Raw genomic sequence first — 20,554 nt, forward strand, 5'->3', positions numbered from 1 at the left:
AAGCAACTTCTACCTCTCTCTCCTTCTGGATTAAAAGCATTATCCGATTGGCTTATGAGACTGCCGGACGGCAGCCTCCTGAAAGAATCACAGCTCACTCCACTAGGGCTGTGGCTTCCACATGGGCCTTCAAGAACGAGGCTTCTGTTGATCAGATATGTAAGGCAGCGACTTGGTCTTCACTGCACACTTTTTCTAAATTTTACAAATTTGATACTTTTGCTTCTTCTGAGGCTATTTTTGGGAGAAAGGTTTTGCAAGCCGTGGTGCCTTCCATTTAGGTGACCTGATTTGCTCCCTCCCTTCATCCGTGTCCTAAAGCTTTGGTATTGGTTCCCACAAGTAAGGATGACGCCGTGGACCGGACACACCTATGTTGGAGAAAACAGAATTTATGTTTACCTGATAAATTACTTTCTCCAACGGTGTGTCCGGTCCACGGCCCGCCCTGGTTTTTTTAATCAGGTCTGATAATTTATTTTCTTTAACTACAGTCACCACGGTAACATATGGTTTCTCCTATGCAAATATTCCTCCTTAACGTCGGTCGAATGACTGGGGTAGGCGGAGCCTAGGAGGGATCATGTGACCAGCTTTGCTGGGCTCTTTGCCATTTCCTGTTGGGGAAGAGAATATCCCACAAGTAAGGATGACGCCGTGGACCGGACACACCGTTGGAGAAAGTAATTTATCAGGTAAACATAAATTCTGTTTTCTTTCCATTACCCCTGGGATTCACTTCCTAGCCACTAGGGGGAAGCAAAGCTTCCCAGCACCCCCAAGAGCACTTCATCCCTCCCACCTCACTTGTATGCCAGTTTAAACTTTGCCTCCAAGGAGGTGGGTGAAGCTTTGAGGTGCTCTTCTAAATTTTTATAGAGAAGGGTTTTCAGGCTGAGTTTAGGCCCATATTCCCCCTCAGATAGCTGCTATAGAGACATAGGGGTGTCTGGAGTATGGGCCTTTTTTCATCATGATCTTGTGTCTCAACTTGAAGTTCTGGATATTCAGGCCAGAGAACCTGTTGCTATAAAGATCTATCACACGATTTGGAAGATTTTTCTTTTGTGGTGTGAAAAGAATTACTTCAGTTGGCATTCTTCAGAATTCACAATTTTTGCAGGAGTGTTTGAATACAGGTTTATCTTTAAGTTCTCTTAAAGGCAAAATATCTGCTTTATCTGTGTTATATCACAGAAAAATTGGGAAACTTCCTGATATTCAATATGTTATTCAGGCTTTGGCTAGACTGGTGATCAAGCAAATTTTCCCTCCATGGAATTTGAATTTTGTTCTTAGAATTTCACAAGTTCTATCATTTGAACCAATGCATTCTATGGATATAAAATTCCTTTCTTGGAAAATTTTATTTCTTTCCTAAGATATGGAGGGTCCACAACATCATTCCAGCTGTTAGTGTCAATTTGCCTCTGTCAATGGAGGAGGTGAAGTTTGGTGTCTGAAGAAATGATTTTCTTTTTCGGGTACTTTTTCCTGCAAGCAAGGATTTAGGTTTAGCTGAGTCCACATCAATCTCTTCAGTAGTGTAGTGGTGGCTTTTAAGCAGTTAGGAAGTTATGAGCTAGTCCTTGCTTTGTTTCCTAACACATTGCTGCCCATGGTACAGAAAGCCAGAGTTGGTTACTCCTGTTTTTTCTTTTTCTACAAGTCTCTGTAAGGAGTATGTGTCCTTTCACACCTTGTGAGCTGTCTTCCTGCTAGACAGCTAGACTGCAGGTAAGTGCTTTTGTCTTCTAGGTCTTGGAGACTTTCACTTCTGAAGAATGTCATAAGCAGTAGATGGGGACATTTTTAAAATCCTTTATACAGGATTTTCTTTGGCAGTGGGCAGGCACATTATGTATGTAGGGGTTGATCTTCCCTTTATTGGGACGTTTTTCCTCTTTGGGCTAATTTTTCTTAATACTTTATTAGTATGTGTGTGGCTTGTGTTTTATACAGGGATTTATGTATAAACTTAAAATTTGGCAGTTGGTTTTCTTTGCTTGCTTAGCTAGAACAGGCTATAACTGTGTAAATTAAGCTCCGGTGTTGTAGGCAGAGGGAAATGCGCACCTTTTTCTTGCGTAGTTTCCTCTCTCTGCCGGTCATGTGACTTCTCTCTGCTGTCGGATATCACCGAGCGGAGCAGCGTCATTGAATTTCAGTCTCTTCAGTGTCGATCGACTATATGATAGTTTTAGAGACTTCTGGTAGCCAAATTGTGTATAAGTGTTACGGTAAGGCACCTCAGCCTGATTGGTTTATTATTTTAAAGAATTTTTGCATAACGTTTATGCGGCTGTGGTATTAAAATTTCTTAAAGTAACAGTGTATTTTTTTTTAAAAATCTACAATTTGGGGAATTTTTTATCTAGTATTATGGACATGGACCAATACTCTGTGTCTTGACAAATGCTTGTTATGCCTTGAGGCACACATTGTTTTGCCTTTGCAATTCTGTGCTGCATGCTTAGCTAGAACACTTCAATTTAAAGATAAATTTTGCCCTCTGAGCCCAATGTCTCTCCGGATGATGCTGTTCAGGCAATGCCACAGCTTTCTTCTCAAACGTCCCAAGCCTCTATGGCATCACATACAGTGCCCTGCAGTTCCTCTCAGCCTCCTGGAGGAGTTTATTTGCCTGCAGATTTTGCTGCACTGGTATCTTCTGCAGTATCTACGGCATTATCTGCTTTTCCTATACTGGCAAAACGCAAGAGGGAATTTAGACATCCAGATAGTAAGGTTTCTTTTCCACCTACTGCTACGCAGGTTGCCCTCCCTTATAAGTCTGATGAGGAGGATTCGTCGGTAGCCTCTGAGGGTGAAATCTTACATTTGGACAGTATAATTCCTTCATCTGATACTGAAGAAGTAAACTTCAGATTTAAGCTTCAACACCTTTGTGTACTGTTAAAGGAGGTATTGGCTACTTTGGACGACTGACTCTTCTGTCGTTGTCAACCTTAAAAAATCTAGTAAACTTAACAAATACTATGATGTTCCTTCCTCTGTGGAAGTGTTTCCTGTTCCAGACTGTGTGACGGAGATTATTTCACACGAATGGGAAAAGCCAGGGATACCTTTCTCCCCGTTTTTAAAAAGATGTTTCCTGTTGCTGACTCCATTAAAGATTCATGGCGCACGGTGCCTAAAGTAGAAGGGTCTATTTCTACTCTGACTAAGAGAACTACGATCCCTATAGAGGAAAACTGCTCCTTTAAGGATCCCATGGACAAGAAGCTGGAGGCTTATTCGAAAAAGATGTATGTTTATCAGGGTCTTCAATGGCAACCTGCAATCTGTATTGCCACAGTAGCAAGTGTTGCATCTTATTGGTGCGATGCCTTGTCTGAATCAATTTTAGTAGAGACTCCGTTAGAGGAGTTTCAAGATAGGATTAAGGCTCTCAAACTAGCCAATTCCTTTATTTCTGATGCTAACATGCAAATTATTAGACTGGGAGCCAAGATGTCTGGCTTCACTGTCTTAGCCCGCAGGGCTTTGTGGCTAAAATCTTGGTCAGCTAATGTTACCTCCAAGTCCAAGCTTCTGACGCTTCCTTACAAGGGTAAAACCTTGTTTGGACCTGGTCTGGCAGAAATAATTTCTGATATTACGGGTGAAAAAGGGTCTTTACTACCACAAGATAAGAAGAACAGACCTAAAGGGCGTCAAAGTAATTTTTGTTCCTTTTGTAATTTCAAAGGTCAAAAGTCTTCCTCTTCCAAGCAGGAGCAGCCCAAGTCCTCTTGGAAGCCCAATCAGTCTTGGAAGCCCAATCAGTCTTGGAACAAGGGGAAGCAATCAAAAGAAACCGTCACCTGAGTCTAAGTCAGTATGAAGGGTCGGCCCCCGGTCTGGGATCGAATCAAGTGGGGGGCAGACTTTCCCTGTTTTGTCAAACATGGATACGAGATGTCCCAGATCCTTGGGCTATGGACATAGTATCTCAGGGTTAAAAAATAGAATTCCATCTCTCAAGATTATCTGCAGACCAGGTAAAAAGAGAGGCATTCCTGAACTGCGTTCAGGACCTTTCCTACTTGGGAGTGATTGTTCCAGTAAGGAAATCTGTTTGTGGTTCCCAACAAAGAGGGAACTTTTCAATGTATTTTAGACCTAAAGTGTTTCAACAAGTTTCTCAGGGTACCATCCTTCAAAATGAAAACCATTTGTTCCATTGGTTCAGGAGGGTCAGTTCATGACGACTATAGACCTGAAGGATGCATATCTTAATGTTCCCATCCACAGGGATTATCACAAATTCCTGAGATTCGCCTTTCTAGACAAACACTTTCAGTTTGTGGCTCTTTCGTTTGGCCTTACCACAGCTCCCAGAATTTTCTCAAAGGTTCTGGAGGCTCTATTGGCAGTGATCAGGTCTCGGGGAATTGCAGTGGCGCTGTCACGGATACCGGGCTGCAGGGGTTAAACTCCTACTCTTGTTTCTCAGCGGTTTTGGGCGCCCCAGAGCTTTGGTTTCCCTTGTTTTCATCTGTCAACCTGATCTTGAAAGAGCTGGTCTCTGACCGACCTATCCCTCTCCGGGCCGCCGCATTCAGCACCCTCTGGCCACCTCAGAGGCCCCTTGTTCTAGAGCTCCGCTCCGCAGGAGATGGGTCAGTTGCCGGAGGTGAGCTTCAGAGAGAACCGGGGTTTCCAAGCCCTATTCAGCAGACCGTCCTTCCGCTAGCCAGCCCTGTGCAACCACCAGCCAGCCACATCAGCTTGGATCCCCGTCTCCTTCAACCAAGGCCGCTCCAGCGGTCTGTTGCCACAGAGCTCCACTCTTTTGGCAAGGGCAAGAGACAGGGCGATTGCCGGAAGGGAGCGCCCTTGGCAACCGGGGGGTCCCCGACCCTCTCCCTCCAAACCCTCCTTTCCCAGTAGCCTTCCCTGTGTACGTTTGGTCGCCCATAACTTTCGAGCCGTGCCATGGATCAAGGCGCTTTTTGAAATGTAATAGCTAGAGACAGGGCTTTCCAATGACACCCTGGAAGTGCCGCCACTCCCCCGGGATCACCCTGAAAAGCACCATCTCTCTACCACTGGACACTAGGGGTCCTTGGGCAATATGGAGGCACCAGCCTGTCTGGAAGTGCGGGAATGGTGGGAGATGTGAGAGATTGATAAGGCTCTTATCAAGATCGGTTTTTGTATAAATGTTGTTTGTTTTCACTTGTGTGCTAGTCTGTCTAGTTATTTGGGTGGGCTCTGCTAGAATCACTTTCTCTGCTACATAGCAGCAGGTTGCAGGCATCGGGAGAATCCATTGGCGGAGCTACCCAGTCGGGGTAGCCGGAAACCGCCACAGGCGCCCTACCTGGACGATATATTGGTTCAGGCGCCATCTTTTCAACAAATAGTTAGACAAATTAACTACACTGTCTGCAGTGAAACTGCAGGCAAGCAATTAGACACAGCTGCGCTATCACACAGATAGCTAAATGTGTGCAGTAACTAGAATATGTTTAAAAATAACTGGGTTCAATTTAATGAAATAACACAAAATTAAAACATTTCATAACAATAATATTTCATAACAATAAAATGCGATAATAATGGCACAAAAAATCACAGCAAATATAGCAAATATAAAATATCACAGCAAATATAAATTACAGCAAATAGCAGCGAGTGTGTGGATTATATATTGTAGAAAGCACTTGTCAGACACACTATAAAACGTCTCTCAATAAGTCGGAAAGTCTTTTAAACATAGTCTTTTAAGCAAGTTAACAAAGCGTGTGTGCTTTCAAAGCAAGTTTCTTCAAGCAAGCTGATGCCTCGGTTAGCAGTAGGATTAGTTGCAAAAGCTGCACAAAGCTGTATAATTTGGGCGAGAAGAAGGATAAAAAATCCTTTTTAAAAAGCAAGAAAGTACAAATGGCAAGGTGTACACTTTTACTTACACCGAGTGCCGATAGTCAGTCTCCAAGGGTTCTTTCGAAATGCTACTCGTTTCTAAGGCTCCTCCTAGCCAATCAGGGAGGGTTATCTGTCTGTGTAATCGAGCTCCAGGAACTCACGCCATCAGACTCAAGCGGCTACGGAAGCCCAAGGGGGACACCGTATAGAGCAAAGCGTTTCGACTTAGCACAGCCTTTTTCAAGCTCAATACTGATGTGTTCACAGTTAACATATTTATACGCTTCTCTTAAAGTGATAGTACCGGTAATGACAATATTGTTGGCAATGCATATTAAAAAACCAAACAGTACGATACAGATCCAAGTATTATCAAAATGTTTAAAAACAATAATATTGTTTTTTACAAAAGTTGAAATGCAATTCATTAATGAGAATATTGGGATATGATAAAGATTAACTTATGATAATCTTTTCAACAAACAAACTCTCGTAAGAGATCTTGTCTTTTCTACGTTCAGATTTCCCATGGAAAGTGAATCTGGAAAAGAGTTCCCTTGTTCCAGCTACAAGGGTGGTTTTCCTAGGGACCATATTAGATTCCCTATCTACGAAAATTGTTTTGACGGAAGTAAGAAAATCCAAAATTCTCTCCTCTTGCCTCTCTCTACTGTTCGGCCATCAGTGGCTCAATGCATGGAGGTAATTGGTCTGATGGTCGCTTCCATGGATATCATTCCCTTTGCTCGATTCTATTTGAGAGCTCTGCAATTATGCATGCTCAGACAATGGAACAGAGACCATTCGGATCTGTCTGAGGATAGATCTAGACCAGTCATCAGACTCTCCTGTGGTGGTTTTCTCAGGACCATCTGTCTCAGGGCACAAGCTTCCGGAGACCTTCCTGGGTGATTGTGACCACGGATGTCAGCCTGCTAGGCTGGGGAGCAGTCTGGGACTTGTTAAAGGCACAAGGACTATTGACTCGGGAGGAGTCTTCTCTCCCCATAAACATCTTGGAGTTGAGAATGACTTACAATGCTCTGATGGCTTGGCCTCAGTTGTCTTAAGCCCGTTTTATCAGGTTCCAATTGGACAATGTCACCTCAGTGGCGTACATCAACCACCAGGGAGTAACTCAGAGTTCCTTAGCCATGATGGGGATTATTCAGTGGGCGGAAGCTCACAATTGTTGTCTTTCTGCCATCCACATTCCAGGAGTGGACAACTGGGAAGTGGATTTCCTGAGCAGACAGACATTTCATCCCGGGGAGAGGGCTCTCCATCCGGAGGTGTTCTCCAGGTTAACCTTCAAGTGGCGGGTGCCATAGTTGGATCTGATGGCGTCTCCGCAGAACACCAAGCTTCCAAGGTACGGTTCAAGGTCAAGAAATCCGCAGGCCGCTCTGATAGATGCTCTGGCGGTTCCTTGGGATTTTGGTCTAGCATATGTTTCCTCTGTTTGCGCTTCTTCAACGAGTCATTGCTCGTATCAAACGCAATAGAGCTTCGGTAATTCTTATAGCTCCTGCATGGCCTCGCAGGATCTAGTATGCAGACCTAGTGAAGATGTCATCTCTGCCACCTTGGAGGTTGCCTCTGAGGAAGGCCCTTATAACTCAGGGTCCATTCCTCCATCCAAATCTTGTTTCTCTGAAGCTGACTGCTTGGAGATTGAACGCTTAGTTCTGGCTAAGTTTGGGTTTTCTAAATCAGTCATTGAGACCATGCTACAGACTTGCAAGCCCGTTACTCGTAAAAATTACCATAAGGTATGGCGTAAATACCTTGGTGTGAAAGGCTACTGTTTGAGTAGGGTCAGGATTCCTAGGATTCTGTCCTTTCTCCAGGAGCGTCTAGAGAAGGGTTTGTGCCAGATGTTCAAACTTTTTGTCAGGCCCTGGTCAGAATCAGACCTGTGTTTAAACCTGTTGCTCCTCCTTTGAGCCTTAAACTTGTTATTAAAGTTTTGCAGCAGGCTCCGTTTGAGCCTATGCATTCTATAGATATTAAGTTGTTATCTTGGAAGGTTTTATTTCTTATTGCTATCTCTTCTACTCTGAGAGTTTCTGAACTATCGACTTAGCAGTGTGATTCGCCTTACCTTATCTTTCATGCAGATAAGGCAGTTCTTCGTACTAAATTGGGTTTTCTTCCGAAAGTGGTTTCGGATAGAAATATTAATCAGGAAATTGTTGTTCCTTCTCTCTGTCCTAATTCTCCTTCTCATAAGGAGCGTCTATTGCAAAACTTGGATGAGGTGCGTGCTCTAAAATTCTACCTTTAGGCGACTAAGATTTTCGCCAGTCTTGTGACCTGTTTGTTTCTCTGGAAAGCGTAAGGGTCAGAAAGCTACTGCTACTTCTTATTCCCTCTGGTTGAGAAGTATAATTTGTTTTGCTTATGAGACTGCTGGTCATCAGCCTCCTGAGAGAATTACAGCTTATTCCACTAGGGCTGTCTCCTCTTCTTGGGCTTTCAAAAATGAAGATTTTGCGGAACAGATTTGCAAGGCTGTAACTTGGTCCTCTCTGCATACTTTTTCCAAGTCTTACAATTTTGATACTTTTGCCTTGGCTAAGGCCTCTTTTGGGAGAGAGGGTCTTCAAGCGGTGGTGCCTTCTGTTTAGGTCTGCCTGTCTTGTTCTCCCTTGAGTATTGGTTCCCACTAGTAATTGGAATGACGTTGTGGACTCTCCATATCTTAGGAAAGAAAACAAAATGTATGCTTACCTGATAAATTTCTTTCTTTCCGGATATGGAAGTCCACGACCCCACCTTTAATTAAGAGTTATTTTTGACTGAACCCCAGGCTTTTCTACACCTTTGTGTTAATTCTTTTTCCATTTCCCTTCGGTCGAATGACTGGGGATTATGGGTAGGAGAGCGAGACTTAACAGCTTTGCTGTGGTGCTCTTTGCCTCCTCCTGCTGGCCAGGAGTGATATTCCCACTAGTAATTGGAATGACGTTGTGGACTCTCCATATCCGGAAAGAAATTTATCAGGTAAGCATACATTTTGGTTTTTGTTGGCCATTTCTTCTGCTAGGAGGGTATCTGAATTGTCAGCTTTTTCCTGTGAACCTCATTTCTCTTGTTAAGTGTATCCAGTCCACGGATCATCCATTACTTATGGGATATATTCTCCTTCCCAACAGGAAGCTGCAAGAGTCCACCCACAGCAAAGCTGCTATATAGCTCCTCCCCTAACTGCCATTACCAGTCATTCTCTTGCAAGTCTCAACATAGATAGGAGGTCGTGAGAGTCTGTGGTTTTTTATACTTAGTTTATTTCTTCAATCAAAAGTTTGTTATTTTTAAATGGCACCGGAGTGTGCTGTTTATCTCAGGCAGTATTTGGAAGAAGAATCTGCCTGCGTTTTTTCTATGATCTTAGCAGACGTAACTAAGATCCAGTTGCTGTTCTCACACATTCTGAGGAGTAAGGTACTTCAGAGGGGGAATGGCGTGCAGGTTTTCCTGCAAATAAGGTATGTGCAGTAAAATATTTTTCTAAGGAATGGAATTGACTAAGAAAATACTGCTGATACCGAAGTAATGTAAGTACAGCCTTTAAATGCAGTGAAAGCGACTGGTACCAGGCTGATTGATAGAGATATATGCTAAGGTATGTGCAGTAATATATTTTTCTAAGGAATGGAATTGACTAAGAAAATACTGCTGATACCGAAGTAATGTAAGTAAAGCCTTAAATGCAGTGATAGCGACTGGATCAGGCTTATTAATAGACATACATACTCTTATAAGAATGTGTTTTAAAACGTTTGCTGGCATGTTTAATCGTTTTTTAACATATGTTTGGTGATAAAACTTATTGGGGCCTAATTTTTCCACATGGCTGGCTTAAATTTTGCATAGAAACAGTTATAGGGAAGGTAATCCACAGCTCAGCTGTGGCAGTTTTGTTGTGTCTGTTTAAAAAAGTTTTTTTTTTTTTTTTTATCTGTTTTTTGCATTAAGGGGTTAATCATCCATTTGCAAGTGGGTGCAATGCTCTGTTAACTTATTACATGTACTGTAAAAATTTCGTTTGATTTACTGCCTTTTTTCACTGTTTTTCAAATTGACAAAATTTGTTTCTCTTAAAGGCACAGTAACGTTTGTTATATTTGCTTGTTAACTTGATTTAAAGTGTTTTCCAAGCTACTAGTCTCTTTATTAGTTCTAACATGTCTAACATAGAGGAGGCTCTGTGTTTATTATGTTTAAAGCCATGGTGGAACCCCATTTTAGAAGGTGTACCAGATGTACTGATTTCATGTTAAACAATAAAGATCATTTTTTGTATTTAAAAACATTATCACCAGAGGATTCTGTCGAGGGGGAAGTTATGCCGACTAACTCTCCCCACGTGTCAGACCCTTTGACTCCCGCTTTAGGGACTCACGCTCAAATGGCGCCAAGTACATCAAGGGCACCCATAGCGTTTATTTTACCAGAGGATTCTGTCGAGGGGGAAGTTATGCCGACTAACTCTCCCCACGTGTCAGACCCTTTGACTCCCGCTCCAGGGACTCACGCTCAAATGGCGCCAAGTATATCAATGGCGCCCATAGCGTTTATTTTACAAGACATGGCAAAGGTTGTGTATAATACACTGGCAGCAGTATTAGTCAGACTACCTGAAATTAAAGGAAAGCAAAACAGCTCTGGGGGTAGATACAGAGCATACAGACGCTTTAAGAACCATGTCTGATACTACCTCACAATATGCTTAGTCTGTGGGTGATATTTGTGACTCAGGGAAGATGATTTAACCTGATTCTGATATTTCTACATTTAAAATTTATGCTTGAGAACCTCCACTTGTTGCTCAGGGAGGCTTTAGCTGCTCTGAATGAATGTGTACAATCGCAGTGCCAGAGAAATTGTGTAGACTGGATAAATAATATGCAGTTCCGGTGTGTACTTATGTTTTTCCAATACCTAAAGAGGTTTACTAAAATTTTTCATAAGGAATGGGATAGACCAGGTGTGCCGTTCTCTTCCCCTCCTATTTTTTAGAAGAATGTTTTCTAATAGTTGCCACCACACGGGACTTATGGCAGACAGTTCCTAAGGTGGAGAGAAGAGTTTCTACTCTAGCTAAGCGTACCACTACCTCTGGCGAGGACTGTTGTGCTTTTTTAGATCCAATGGATAAAAAATGTTTATTCAACAAGGTTTTATCCTGCAGCCCCTTGCACGCATTGCTCCTGTCACTGCTGCTGCGGCGTTCTGGTTTGAGTCTCTTGATGAGGCTTTACAGGCTCCATTGGATGAATATATTTGACAAGCTTAGAGCACTTAAGCTAGCCAATTCCTTTGTTTTCTGATGCCTTTGTTCCTTTGACTAGACTAACGGCTAAGAATTCTGTTTTTTACTATACTGGCGCGCAGAGCGCTATGGCTTATATCATGGTCAGCTGTCGTGACTTTAATAAATAAGCTACTTAACTTCCCTTCAAGGGGCAGACCCTATTCAGGCCTAGTTTGAAGGAGATTATTACTTATATCACTGGAGGAAAAGATCATGCCCTTCCTCAGGACAGGTCCAAATCAAGGGACAAAAAAGGCCTAATTTTCGTGCCTTTCGAAAATTCAAGGCAGGTGTGGCATCAACTTCCTCTAAGGCAAAATAAGAGGGAACTTTTGCTCAGTCCAAGGCGGTCTGGAGACAGCCGGACCTGGACCAAAGATAAGCAGGTCAAGGAGCCTGCTGCTGCCTCTAAAACAGCTTGAGGAACGGACCCCTATCTGGTAACGGATCCTATAGGGGGCAGACTTCATTCTTCGCCCAGGCGTGGGCAAGAGATGCCCAGGATCCCTGGGCATTGGAAATTATACCCCAGAGATATCTTCTGGATTTCAAAGCTTTCCCCCCCAAAAAAGGGGAGTTTTTGCCTTTCACATTTATCTGCAAACCAGATAAAGAAAGAGACATTCTTGCATTGTGTACGTGACCCATTCAGTTCCAATAGAGGAACAGGGACACAGTTTTCCTCAAATCGGTTTGTGGTTCCCAAGGAAAGGAAACCTTCAGACCTATTTTGGATTTAAAAGATCTTAAACAAATTCTTTAGAATTCTATCATTTAAGATGGAAACTATTCGTACCATCTTAACTATGATCCAGGAGAGTCAATAGAGGACTACAATGGATTTGAAGGATGCTTATCCTCACATTACGATGCATAAAGATCACCATCGGTTTTTCAGGTTTGCCTTTCTAGACAGGCATTACCAGTTTGTAGCTCTTTCCTTTGGGTTAACTACAGCCCCTAGAATCTTTATGGAGGTTCTGGGGTCACTTTGGCGGTCCTTAGGCCGCGGGGCATAGAAGTGGCCCCTTATTTAGACGACATCCTGATACAGGCGTCAAACATCCAAGTTGCCAAGTCTCATACGGACGTAGTACTGGCATTTCTGAGATCGCATGGGTGGAAAGTGAACAAGGAAAGAGTTCTCTATCCCCAATATCAAGGGTTTCCCTCCTAGGGATTCTGATAGATTTTGTAGAAATTAAAATTTACCTGACGGAGTCCAGGTTGTCAAAGTTTCTAAATTTCTGCCGTGTTCTTCATTCCATCCGCGCCCTTTGGTGGCTCAGTACATGAATGTAATCGGCTTAATGGTAACGGCAAGGGACATAGTACCGTTTGCACGCCTACATTTCAGACCACTGCAACTATGCATGCTCAGCCAGAGGAACGGGGATTACACAGATTTGTTCTCCTGTTAAATCCGGACCAAGAAACCAGAGATTCTCTTCTCTGGTGACTATCTCGGGTCCATCTGTCCAAGGGTATGACCTTCCGCAGGTCAGATGGGACAATTGTTACAACAGATGCCAGCCTTTTAGGTTGGGATACAGTCTGGAACTCCCTGAAGGCTCAGGGATAGTGGACTCAGGAGGAGACCCTCCTTCTAATGAATATTCTGGAACTGGGAGCGATATTCCATGCTTTTCAGACTTGGCCTCAGTTAGCAACTCTGAGGTACATCATATTTCAGTCGGACAATATCACGACTGTGGCTTACATCAACCATCAAGGGGGAACAGAAGTTCCCTAGCAATGTTAGAAGTCTTAAAATAATTCACTGGACAGAGACTCACTCTTGTCTAAAAGCTATCCCTATCCCAGGTGTTGAGAACTGGGAGGCAGATTTTCTAAGTCGTCAGACTTTTCATCCGGGGGAGTGGGAATTCCCTCCGGAGGGGTTTGCACAAGATCAAGCAGGAGAGTGCTTTGGTGCTTTTGACAGCGCCTGCGTGGCCACGCAGGACCTGGTATGCAGATCTGGTGGACATGTCATCCTTTCCACCACGGTCTCTGCTTCTGAGACAGGACCCTCTACCTCAGGGTCTTTTCAACCATCTAAATATAACTAATCTGAGATGGACTGCCTGGAGACAGAATGCTTGATGTTATCAAAGCATGGCTTCTCCGAGTCAGTAATTGATACCTTAATACAGGCATAAAAGCCTGTCTCTAGGAAAATTTAACATAAGATATGGTGTAAATATCTTATTGTTATGAATCCAAGGGTTACTCATGGAGTAAAGTCTGGATTCCCAGGATATTATCTTTTCTCCAAGATGATTTTGAGAAAAGGGTTGTCAGCTAGTTCTTTAAAAGGACAGATTTCTACTCTGTCTATTCTTTTGCACAAGCGTCTGGCAGGTATTCTAGACGTTCAGGCATTTGGTCAGGCTTTGGTTAGAACCAAGCCTGTGGTTAAAAATGTTGCTCCGCCATGGAGCTTAAAGCTGGTTCTTAAGGTTCTTCAAGGAGTTCCATTTGAACCTTTTCATTCCATAGATATCAAACTTCTATCTTGGAAAGTTCCTTTTTGGTAGCTATTTCCTCGGCTCATAGAGTCTCCGAGTTATCTGCGTTGCAATGTGATTCTCCTTATCTGGTTCTCCGTACGGATAAGGTAGTCCTGTGTACCAACCTGGGTTTTTACCTAAGGTGGTATCTAACAAGAATATCACTCAAGAGATTGTTGTTCCATTCTTGTATCCTAATCCTTCTTCAAAGAAGGAACGTCTATTACACAATTTGGACGTGGTTCGTGTTTTAAAGTTTTACTTACAAGCTACTACAGATTTTCATCAAACATTCACCTTGTTTGTTGTCTATTCTGGACAGAGGAGAGGTCAAAGGACTTCAGCAACCTCTCTGTCTTTTTGGTTAAAAAGCATAATTCATTTAGCTTATGAGACTGCTGGACAGCAGCCTCCTGAAGGGATTACAGCTCATTCTACTAGAGCTGTGGTTTTCACTTAGGCCTTTTTTAAATGTGGCTTCTGTTGAACAGATTACAAGACGGAGTCTTGGTCTGGGTTTCATACTTTTTCAAATTTAACAAATTTGATACCTTGCTTCTTCGGAGGCTATTTTTGGGAGAAAGGGTTTTTTACAGGCAGTGGTAACTTCCGTTTAAGTACCTGCCTTGTCCCTCCCATCATCCGTGTACTTTAGCTTTGGTATTGGTATCCCATAAGTAATGGATGATCCGTGGACTGGATACACTTAACAAGAGAAAACATAATTTATGCTTACCTGATAAATTTATTTCTCTTGTAGTGTATCCAGTCCACGGCCCGCCCTGTCACTTTAAGGCAGGTAATTTTTCCATTAAACTACAGTCACCACTGCACCCTATGGTTTTCCTTTCTCTGCATGTTTTCGGTCGAATGACTGGTAATGGCAGTTAGGGGAGGAGCTATATAGCAGCTTTGCTGTGGGTGGACTCTTGCAGCTTCCTGTTGGGAAGGAGAATATATCCCATAAGTAATGGATGATCCGTGGACTGGATACACTACAAGAGAAATAAATTTATCAGGTAAGCATAAATTATGTTTTTCTTATTTTCCTTCCTAAGATAGGGAGAGTCCACAGCTTCATTCCTTACTGTTGGGAAATACAACACTTGGCCACCAGGAGGAGGCAAAGGTACTCCAGCCAAAGTCTTAAATATCCCTCCCACTTCCTCACTACCCCAGTCATTCTTTGCCTTTTGTCACGTTAGGAGGTGGCAGAGAAGTGTCAGAAGATTCAAAGAGTTTTGAAAAAGGATATCTACCCTTTGAGATAGGACTGGAGTTTTAAGTAGTCATGTCAATTTTCTCAGTGAGAGTATTGATGAAAGTTAGAGTCTGGAGATGCAGGGAAACCATCCAGACTACTACTAACAGCTCCTAAGCAATCAGTGTTGACGAGTTTCACTGCCTGCTTTCTCTCACTCAAGTCCATGTTAGAAACGCGCTGCTATAAGACTGTCACACTTGAGAGGCTGTGTTCTGTTCTACAGCATGGATCCTGGAAGTAAGATGATTTACATTTTTACACATAAAACACTATAACAGGGTCACAGTGTGGCTCCTTTTATACCTTGATATGATCTAGGGTTAATATCCTCTGAAGGGGGTTTATTGAACAGTTGGGGTCAATTAATCAGTGTATTAATTATTTACATGCTGATTTTTTCCTGGGCTGATAGACTGTGTGTTTTTGGCTGGAACAAACAGGTTTCACTTTAGTTTTTGAAAGTGTTGCACAGCTCCTATTACTTGCTGTACTTGTAATAACAGGTGAAGTACTGTCTTGCACTCCATGTGACTGGGTCTGGTCTATTCGTTTTCTCCAGCTGAGACTTGAACCTGAGGAGAGTGTTTTCTCTGTTAACTGTCTGGGTCTAGGAGGTGGTGAGTGCCCCAGCCATTTGGAGTATAAAGGTGCAGTTTTCTATAATAAAAAAACATTTTTTATTTGTGTCCTTCTGTGGGTATAACTTAAGCTGTGGAGGACTCTGACATGTTAGAAGGTACTCCTGTACTAAATCATACCTGTTTATATTGTGAGGAGGCTGTGGTTTTCCCACCCTCTCAATTAAGTCTAAGAAGGGAGACAAGCCTGCTAAGGCTCTTGGTCTACCTCTCAGGACTCTGCGTCCCGTGAGATTATTACCCTTGCTACATTATCCACTCCACATGCAGTTCCCCGTAGCACATCTAATCCTCCACCCGGAGGGGGCCTTCTTCCTACGGACAGTTACTAACAGCAGTGTCTGTGGCCTCAGTGCATTACCTTGATCTAACAAATGCAAGAGACAGGTTAAACATAGCTCTCCTGACCCGGAGTTATCTAAATATTTATCCGATTTAGCTATTTGTCCCAGTTATCCAATGATGAGTTAAACTCTGTAGCTTCAGATGGTGAACTTTCTGAGTCGGAGTCCTTAGCATCTAAGCCTCCTGCTGCGTAGGAACCGTTCATTAGATTTAAACTTGAACACTTGTGTTTTTTATTAAAGGAGGTTGTGTCTACGTTAGAGGTTCCAGAGGCCGCGCTGCCTAAAGTACCTATGATACCTAAATTAGACAGAGTTTACGAAGACAGGAAAGTTCATTTGACTTTTCCTGTGCCGGTTAAGCTGGCGAACATTATTAAGAACGAATGGGAAAGAATTGGTTCTTCCTTTTCCCCCTCGTCTACTTTTAAAAAGTTGGTCCCGGACTCTCAACTGGATTTGTGAGGCTCCATTCCTAAGGTGGATGTTGCTATCTTTACACTTGCTAAACGTACTACTATACCTCTTTAGGATATTTCTTCGTTCAGAGAAACCGATGGATAAGAAAATGAAAACCTTTCTGATAAAGATGTTTCAACTGTTTATATTGTGAGGAGGCCGTGGTTTTCCCGCCCACTCAATTAAATCTAAGAAGGGAGACAAGCCTGCTAAGGCTCTTAGTCTACCTCTCAGGACTCTGCGTCCCGTGAGATTATTACCCTTGCTACATTATCCACTCTACATGCAGTTCCCCGTAGCACATCTAATCCTCCATCCGGAGGGGGCCTTCTTCCTACTGACAGTTACAAACAGCAGTGTCTGCGGCCTCAGTGCATTACCTTGATCTAACAAATGCAAGAGACAGGTTAAACATAGCTCTCCTGACCCGGAGTTATCTAAATATTTATCCAATTTAGCTATTTTGTCCCAGTTATCCAATGATGAGTTAAACTCTGTAGCTTCAGATGGTGAACTTTCTGAGTCGGAGTCCTTAGCATCTAAGCCTCCTGCTGCGTAGGAACCGTTCATTAGATTTAAACTTGAACACTTGTGTTTTTTATTAAAGGAGGTTGTGTCTACGTTAGAGGTTCCAGAGGCCGCGCTGCCTAAAGTACCTATGATACCTAAATTAGACAGAGGCAGTGGAACGGCGATCATTTAGATCTGTCTCAACAGATTGTATTAGCCGGTCGAGAGAATCGCTCTCTTGGTGGCTCTGTCCAGATCATCTGTCCCGAGGGACATGCTTCTTAATACCATCCTGGGAGATTGTGACTACGGACGCAAGCCTATCCGGATGGAAAGCTATTTGGGGTGCCAGGAAGGCACAGGAGTTGTGGACTCAGCAGGAGTCCTCCCTCCCGATCAATATTTTGGAACTACAGGCAATCTTCAAGGCCTTAAAGGCTTGGCCACTTCTGGGTTTGTCCCAGTTTATCAGATTCCAATCAGACAATATAACCTTGGTAGCTTACATCAACCATCAGGGGGGAACAAGAAGTTCCTTGGCGATGAATGAAGTTTCTCAGATTCTGGAGTGGACGGAGGCACACAGCTGTGGACAACTGGGAGGCGGATTTTCTCAGCAGGCAAGCCTTCTATCCAGGTAAATGGTCTCTCCATCCCGAGGTGTTTGCAGAGATATGCAGCAAGTGGGGGACGCCGTAGATAGATCTTATGGCGTCCCGTCTCAATACCAAGCTACCCAGGTACGGATCGAGGGATCCCCAAGCGGATCTAATAGATGCACTAGCAGTGTCCTGGAAGTTCAAACTCGTTTATCTTTTTCCTCCATTACCGCTTCTTCCTCGAGTGGTGGCCCGCATCAAGCAGGAGCGGGCATCAGTAATCCTGTTTGCTCCATCATGGCCGCGAAGGACGTGGTTCGCGGATATAGTGGGGGTGTCCTCATCTCCTCCGTGGAAGTTACCTTGTCGCAGAGACCTGCTGATACAAGTGTTCATTTGTTTATCAAAACCTAGATTCTCTGAGGCTGACTGCGTGGAGATTGAATGCTTAGTCTTAGCCAAGAGAGGTTTCTCTGAGAGTGTCATTGATACTCTTATTCAAGCTTGTAAACCAGCTACTCTGCGTATCTACCACATGGTGTGGAGGACCTACTTATTCTGGTGTGAAGAGCGTGGTTTTTCCTGACACAGAGTTAAGGTTGCCAGGATCTTTTACCCAGGATGGGCTGGAGAAGGGCCTTTCTGCTAGTTCCCTGAGGGGACAGATTTCAGCCCTGTTGTTTTTATTGCACAAGAGACTGGCTGAGCTTCCAGATGTGCAGTCCTTTGTTAAGGCTCTGATTAGGATCAAACCTGTCTTTAGATCTGGAGGTCCTCTTTGGAGCCTAAATCTTGTTCTTCGGGTTTTGCAACAGGTTCCGTTTGAGCCTCTGCATTTCGTTGACGTTAAATTAGGTTCTCTCTTTATTGGCTATTGTCTCTGCGCGTAGACTTTCTGAGATCTCTGCTTTGCAATGTGAAGCCCCTTATCTGATTTTTCATGCAGATAAGGCAGTTTTACGTACTAAATAAGGTTTTCTTTCTAAGGTTGTGTTAGATCGCAACATCAATCAGGAGATTGTGGTTCCTTCCTTGTGTCCTAATCCTTCTTCATCCAAGGAACACTTGCTTCACAATTTAGATGTGGTTCGTGCCTTGAAGTTCTATTTTCAGGCTACTAAGGAGTTTAGACAATCTTCCTCTTTGTTTGTTGTCTATTCGGGGAAGCATAAAGGGCAGAAAGCTACTTAGTCTTCCATATCTTTTTGTTTAAGGAGTGTCATCTGCTTAGCTTACGAGACAGCGGGACGTCGTCTTCCTGAGAGGATAACGGCTCATTCCACTAGAGCAGTGGGCGTTCTCTTGGGCCGTTAAGAACGAGGCCTCCATGGATCAGATTTTTAAGGCGGGGTTCTGATCCTCCTTACACACTTTTTCAAAATTTTACAAGTTTGATGATTTTGCTTCGCTTTCAGGAGAAAAGTTTTGCAGGCTGTGCCCTCTGAATAGGGTCCGCCTCTTCCTTTTTGTTCCCTCCCGTTATTCAATGTCCTCTGGAGCTTGGGTATCATTTTCCCAACAGTATGGAATGAAGCCGTGGACTCTCCCTATCTTAGGGAGGAAAATATAATTTATGCTTACCAGATAAATTCCTTTCTTTCCAGATAGAGTCCACAGCCGCCGCACGTTTTTTTCTGGTCTGTGGGCGGTCCCCTATTATTTATTTTATTCTTCTGGTACCATTTATACCCTAATATTTCTCCGACTTTGTCTTGTTCCCTTGGCAGAATGACTGGGGTAGTGAGGAAAGGGGAGTGATATTTAAACATTTGGCTGGGGTGTGTCTGCCTCCTCCTGGTTGCCAGGTGTTGCATTTCCCAACAGTAAGGAATGAAGACGTGGGCTCTAACTATCCGGAAAGGAATTTATCTGGTAAGCATAAATTGTTTTTCAAGATAAGGTGGATTTGTGAACTAATTATTTTTTTACATTTTTTTTGCCAAAAGCAGTTTCAGCTGATAATATAAATTGAGAAATTGTAGTTCCATCTCTCTGCCCTAATGCGCAAAATTCAAAGAAAAAAACATCTCCTTAATTTGGATGTGGTTAGGTTTTTAAAGTTTTATTTACAAGCTACCAGATATTTTTAGACTATCTTGTAGTCTTTTTATTACTTTCTCAGGTCCTCTGAAGGATTTGAAAGCATCAGTGGGTTTTTTTAGCTGCTTGCCTTAAAGGTATACTGAACCCAAATTTTTCATGATTAAGATAGAGCATGCAATTTTAAGCAACTTTCTAATTTATTACTGTTGATTTTTCTTCATTCTCTTGGTATGTTTATTTGAAAAAGCAATAATGCAAGTTTAAGAGCCAGTCCATTTTTTGGTTCAAAACCCTGGATAGCACTTGCTGATTAGTGGTTGAAAATAGGAATAAATTAGAAAGTTGCTTAAAATTGCATTCTCTATCTGAAACATGAAAGAAAAAAAAATGGATTTAGTATCCCTTTAAGTACATTTTAGACTAGAAGTTAATTGGAAAATTGAATTGTGAAAATCTTTATAAGTTTATAGCAGAACTCAGCTGCATCAGTTTGCGTAGTTCTGTATGAAATTTGTCTTGCGTTGTATTGTATCTCTTGGTTCAGTACATTAAAAGCAAATAAAGCTGTGTTTTAACTTAATGACTTTTATTTTGTCTTAGGTAAACGCATGACTGCCTATGTCAAGGAATTTGTTTCAACAATTTATAGAAAATTAAAAAATTATAGAGAAGTTACAATGGAAGATGCAGAAAGCAGAGAAAGGTGAGATATTTTTAATTCATATTTTTTTTTTTTTTTTTTTTTTTTTTTTTTTTTAAACAATTTTTATTGAGGTTTTCAAAACACAAGTCATACATTGAAAATTCAATTTGCAGTATTCTCAGGAAACATGTTACAATAAAATATAGGACCATAAGGAGCAAAAACAAAATAATATTAAAACAGTAGTCTACATATAGACTATGAAACCAGTTAGTCCAAAAACAAATATCGTTAGTGCTCGTAATTATCATATCTCTAGCTATTGGGACGATCATAGCAGAGATTCT

At 42.5% G+C, this 20,554-nt stretch overlaps 1 protein-coding gene across 1 annotated transcript in view; it reads left to right on the top strand.

Moving 5' to 3' along the window:
• NCAPG2 (non-SMC condensin II complex subunit G2) overlaps positions 1-20,554 on the top strand; it is a 365,294-nt gene that overhangs the window by 305,825 nt on the left and 38,915 nt on the right. The window contains exon 27 of the mRNA XM_053713827.1: positions 20,165-20,267. Coding sequence (XP_053569802.1) covers positions 20,165-20,267 — 103 coding nt within the window. The remainder of the gene's footprint in view (positions 1-20,164; positions 20,268-20,554) is intronic.

The sequence above is a fragment of the Bombina bombina genome, chromosome 5 (assembly GCF_027579735.1).
Source record: "Bombina bombina isolate aBomBom1 chromosome 5, aBomBom1.pri, whole genome shotgun sequence".
Classification (NCBI taxonomy): Eukaryota; Metazoa; Chordata; class Amphibia; order Anura; family Bombinatoridae; genus Bombina; species Bombina bombina.